Source organism: Ahaetulla prasina, unplaced genomic scaffold (assembly GCF_028640845.1).
Source record: "Ahaetulla prasina isolate Xishuangbanna unplaced genomic scaffold, ASM2864084v1 Contig599, whole genome shotgun sequence".
NCBI lineage: Eukaryota > Metazoa > Chordata > Lepidosauria > Squamata > Colubridae > Ahaetulla > Ahaetulla prasina.
The window spans coordinates 1-6,142 of NW_026682396.1; the positions used below are offsets into that span (position 1 = coordinate 1).

Genomic DNA, 6,142 nt, shown 5'->3' on the forward strand with positions numbered 1-6,142 from the left:
TTTAGTTGAACCGCGCTGAGAATGAAGTAATTCTCAGCTGTTCGAATAAAGTTTGTTTGTTTTACATTGACTGAGTTTCCTACTACCTCTTGGGCCCTGGGTCGCAACAGATCCGTCAACCAGACTTTTCACGGAGCATCAGACCCAGAATGGCACCGAGAAGAAGAAGACAAACCAGGTTTGAGGGCCAGGGGTAGGTCCTTAAGAAGAACGTCAATTATTTTTTCTGCAGTTCTAATTATCCTTTGAAGTCTGTGTCTTTCTTGTTGGGTTGCAGAACCGAACCAGACAGTTCTAGAGGTGCAAATGACAGACTCAGTAATTCCTCTGTAGAACTGAATCAGCAGCTCCTTGGGCAGTTTGAGCTTTCTGATTTGTATTATATTATATTATATTATATTATATTATATTATATTATATTATATTATATTATATTATATTATATTATATTATATTATATTATATTATATTATATTATATATTATATTATATTATATTATATTATATTATATTATATTATATTATATTATATTATATTATATTATATTATATTATATTATATTATATTATATTATATTATATTATATTATATTATATTATATTATATTATATTATATTAAGTCCCTTTTGCCTTCTAGCTGGGCAGTTCTGGGAATTAAAATCCACATATCTATCTGCAAGCTGAGAGAAAACTGCATTATGGGCCAAGTTTTTTTCTGGGGAATTCTGGGAGTTGAAGTTCACCCATCTTCAGTTGCCAAGGTTGAGAAATATTGGTCTTTAAGACTTGTGGACTTCAACTCCCAGAGTTCCTCAGCCAGCTTTGCTGGCTGAGGGACTCTGGGAGTTGAAGTCCACAAGTCTTAAAGGGACCAAGGTTGGAGATCCCTGTTCTATAAGTCTTCTCCAAGTATGGTGCTGGACATCTAAAGTCCAAGGGACTGTAAGGTCCTTTCCAAGTCCAGGGTTCTAGGGTTGGGGTTAGGGTGAAACGGCCCCATAATTTAGGGCGATCATCCTGCTCTCTCTCTTGTCAAGGACACTGATGCCCATGGAGACAAGAAGAAAGTCAGCGCCTACATCGCCCTTCTGGAATACAACGTCATTGCCCCTGAGCGGGGAGACATTCTCCTCCGCTATGTGGCTTGCACGGAAGACGACGCCCCTTATCTCCTCAACCAGATCCTTTTCATGGATATGCCGGGAGTCAGGTAAGGGACTCTCACTGAGCATCCATCCATACATCCATTCATCCAATCATTGATCCTTTGGTCCATCTCTCCATCCATTCATTGATTTTTCAATCATCTATTCATCCCATCCATCCATCTCATCCATCCATTAATCAATGCATCCATCTCATCCATCCATCCATTTCATCCATTCATCAACACATCCATCCATCATCTTATCCATCCACCCATTCATCATCTACTCATCTATCCATCCATCCATCTCATCCATCCATTCATCCATCCATCCATCATATCCATCTACTCATCTATCCATCCATCCATTCATTCATCTACTCATCTATCCATCCATTCATCTATCTACTCAACTATCTATCCATCCATCCATTAATCAATTCACCCATCCTTTTCTTTTCATGAAAAGAAGGACTAGGGGTGACATGATAGCATGTTGCAATATTTGAAGGGGTGCCACAAAGAAGAGGGGGTCAAGCTCTTCTCCAAAGACCTAGAAGGCAGGAGAAGAAGCAATGGATGGAAACTAACCAAGGAGAGAAGCAACCTAGAATTAAGGAGAATTTCATGACAGTGAGAACAATTAACCAGTGGAACAACTTGCCTCCAGAAGTTGTAAATGCTCCAACACTGGACGTTTTTAAGAAGAGATTGGATAACCATTTGTCTGAAATGGTATAGGACTTCCTGCCTAAGGCGGGGGGTTGGACTAGAAGACCTCCAAGATCCCTCACAACTCTGTTATTCCATTCTATCCATCCATCCATCTGTCCATTCACTCATCAATCCATCCATCTATCCATCCAGCTCTCCCATGCCTTCATCCAGTCATTGATCCTTTGACACATCTATCCATCCATTCATAGACTTTTCGATTCATCTGTTCATCCTATCCATGCATCCATCCCTTCATCAATCCATCCATCTATCCATCCAACTATCCATCCATCCATCTATTCACTCATCAATCCATCCATCTATCCATCCAACTATCCATCCATCCATTCATCCATCTACTCATAAATCCACTGATCAATCTATACATCTACCCATCCAACTATCCATCTATCCATCCATTCATCAATCCACTCATCAATCCATCCATCTATCCATCTATCCATCCACTCATCAATCCACTCATCAATCCATCCATCCATCCATCCATCCATCCATCCATCCATCTACTCATAAATCCATACATCTATCCATACATCTATCCATGCATCCATCCACTCATCAATCCATCTATCCATCCATCCATCCATCCATCCACTCACTCATCAATCCATCCATCCATCCATCCATCCATCCATCCATCCATCCATCCACTCATCAATCTATTCATCAATCCATCCATCTATCCATCCAACTATTCATCCATCCATTCATCATTGATACATCAATTTTTCAATCCATCTGTTCTTTTTTTTAAAAATTGCATTTATACCCCGCCCTTCTCCGAAGACTTAGGGCGGCTTACACTATAGTCAAGCAATAGTCTTCATCCATTTGTATATTATATACAAAGTCATTTTTTATTGTCCCCAACAATCTGGGTCCTCATTTTACCTACCTTATAAAGGATGGAAGGCTGAGTCAACCTTGGGCCTGGTGGGACTAGAACCTGCAGTAATTGCAGGCAGCTGCTGTTAATAACAGACTGCATTAGCAGTCTGAGCCACTCAAGGACCCTTGTTCATTCGATCCATCCATCCATCCATCCATGGGTGGGACATAGGCTATTTTGCCTTTGCCCATGGTAAAAGCTATGAGGCAGCCCCTCTCCTCTTCTGCTGCTCCTTAGCTGCTTCTATCCCCAGATGTTGCCTCACCAAAGCCTCTCTTCCCTCCCGCACTCCCCCCTCCAGCTTTGCAGCCGCCTTGGACGACAAGCCCATCCACGTCCCCCGAGTTCAGCTGCATGGGAATATCCACTTCTGGAACCCAGATCGCCCCAAAGAAGAGCAGAGGGGCTCCTTCCTGGTGCTGCCGCTGGAAGATGTCCGGAGAAGAGTCTTTGGCATCCTCGGGCTGGACACCCTCCAGGACAAGAACGAAAAAACCATCTTCGTCCCCCACGAGATCCGTTACTACCAGGTAGGAATTAAACACGGCAGCCAGGAATGGGGGAGAAGCGGGGCAGCAATGTGGCTTGCCTTGATTTTGTTAGAAAGACCCCATGAGCTACTCCTTTAAGGGAGTTTACAAAAGTCCAAGGTAAAGTTTCTCAACTTCATGGTCTTTAAAAGGGATGGACTCTGACTCCCAGAATCCCCCAGCCAGCAATGCTTTAAGAGGGGAGGACTTCCACTCCCAGAATCCCCCAGCCAGCCATGCTTTAAGAGGGGTGGACTTCCACTCCCAGAATCCCCCAGCCAGCCTGCTTTAAGTGGGATGGACTTCCATACCCAGAATTCCCCAGCCAGCCTGCTTTAAGTGGGGAGGACTTCCACTCCCAGAATCCCCCAGCCAGCCTGCTTTAAGAGGGGAGAACTTCCACTCCCAGAATCCCCCAGCCTGCATGCTTTAAGAGGAGAGGACTTCCACTCCCAGAATTCCCAAGCCAGCCTGCTTTAAGAGGGGAGGACTTCCCCTCCCAGAATCCCCCAGCCAGCATGCTTTAAGAGGGGAGGACTTCCACTCCCAGAATTCCCCAGCCAGCATGCTTTAAGAGGAGTGGACTTCTACTCCCAGAATTTCCCAGCCAGCCTGCTTTAAGAGGGGAGGACTTCCACTCCCAGAATCCCCCAGCCAGCATGCTTTAAGAGGGGAGGACTTCCACTCCCAGAATCCCCCAGCCAGCATGCTTTAAGAGGGGAGGACTTCCACTCCCAGAATTCCCAAGCCAGCCTGCTTTAAGAGGGGAGGACTTCCACTCCCAGAATTCCCAAGCCAACCTGCTTTAAGAGGGGAGGACTTCCACTCCCAGAATTCCCCAGCCAGCCTGCTTTAAGAGGGGTGGACTTCCACTCCCATAATTCCTCAGCTGGCGTGCTTTAAAAGGAGTGGACTCTGACTTCCAAAATTCCCAAGCCAGCCTGCTTTAAGAGGAGTGGACTTCCATTCCCAGAATTCCATAGAATTCCATAGATTCGACTAGACTAGAGTAGAATAGAATAGAATAACTTTATTGCTACTTTGAAAGTACACTATCGGATGGAGTGATGGTTAATGTACAGGGATTATTGAAGATGTATAAATATAATTAATGTAGGGTCGGGTCTGCCCAGCTACCATTTTAGAACGGTGGGGAGGGAGAAAAGAGAGAGGAGGTAGGAAAGAAGAGAAGAGGAAGGAAGAGGGATAGAAGAGGGAGAAGGAAGGTGGAGGGTGGAGGGAGGAGAGGATATAGATAAGAGAAGGAGAGGAAGGTCTGGAAAGTAGAAGAAGGTAGAAGAGGGAAGAGTGTTAAAAAGGGGGGTGGTGACTGGGCAAGCCCGACTAATTGTATATAACTGTACATTGGATGAGCTGTTTGATATGATTGTAAAAATAAAACTTTTTTATAAAAAAATAAATAAATGAAAGTACACTATTGGCATACATTAAAATGAAATTTCATTGCATACAGCTCTCAAAAGGTCACCACCTCCAATAGACACTACATGAACATGACAAAATAAGTAAACAAATAAATACGAAATTATGCATATGCCCACATATATTACCGTATATGACACAGAGAAACAACACAGTCTAGTTCAGATGTGTACATGGCGAGAAAAACAAATCTTGCAGGTTTAGCAGACAGATGGCCTAGGGAACAAAGCCATTAAAGAATCTGGTAGTCCTGCTAGAAATATTTCGAAACCTCCTCCCAGAGGGAAGCAACAGAAACAGACCGTGAAGTGTGTGTGTGGGGGGGGGGTGTCTCTAACAATGCTTTGGGCTCTAAACACGTAGCGCTTATAAGCAGCATCCTGAATGATGGGAAGCGAGCATCCTATAATCTCTACTGTCCTCACCACTCTCTGTAGGGACTTTCTATCTGAGGCCAGCCTGCTTTCAGCTGGGTGAACTTCAACAACAAATAAATAAACAACAATCACTTTGTTCTTCCTCAGGGGCTCGCACACTCCTTCAGCAAAGCCTACCATCACATCCGCACCCAGCAAAGCCTGCTACAGGTTCTCCTGGCCGGGGTGCAGTGGCTCTCGGGCCGTGCCCCGGGCCTTCAAAGCATCACCGCCTACTTCGTGGAACCTGGAGAGACCCGGGTAATTTTATTATAATCTGGCCTAAAGTTTGTTCTCCTTTATATAGCAAGTAATCCACAAACAAACCGAACAGACCTTTGGGGTGCAATTGTGGTCGTAAGTCAAGGACAACCTGTATTTAGAATGACCTATGGATGGAGCTAATTTCTCTGCTGCAGTTGAGAATTGCCAGCAGGTGGAGTTTATGCTCTATTATTGAGAACTCCTTCGGGGCTTTTGAATAGAGGAAAATGGAAACTCTTAATAGAATACAGAATAACAAGAGTTGGAAGGGACCTTGGAGGTCTTCTAGTCCAGCCCCCTGCTCAAGCAGGAGATCTCATACCAAGTCACACAAATTGATTGTCCAGTCTCATCTTCAAAGCCTCCAGTGATGGATCACCCACAACTTCTGGTGGGCAGCTGTTCCACTGCTTAATGGTTCTCACTGTTAGGAAGTTTCTCCTTAATTCCAAGTTGCTTCTCTCCTTGATTGGTTTCCATCCGTTGTTCCTTGCCCTCACGATATTAATGTTTTAATGTTTTGTTTTTAGGATGTTTGTAAGCCGGCCAGAGTTACTTGGCAGTGAAATGGACACCATATACATTTAATAAATAAGGCTAGAACTAGTGAAGTAAATTCTGCAGGACACCTTTACCTTTTATCTCTTCTGAAGCTCAGCTATTTCTAAATCATCTTTTGTTTTGTCTTTTCAAGTACAGTGGTAATTTTGATCT

General features: G+C 43.8%; 1 protein-coding gene across 1 annotated transcript; it reads left to right on the top strand.

The window, feature by feature from the left end:
• Positions 1-1,008: 1,008 nt before the first annotated feature.
• On the top strand, positions 1,009-5,425 carry LOC131187378 (EF-hand calcium-binding domain-containing protein 5-like; the record flags this gene model as incomplete). Its single annotated transcript, XM_058161611.1, has 3 exons — positions 1,009-1,211; positions 3,077-3,305; positions 5,273-5,425. Coding segments are annotated over 3 exons (585 nt in total), but the record flags the coding sequence as incomplete, so codon positions are not given.
• Positions 5,426-6,142: the final 717 nt, after the last annotated feature.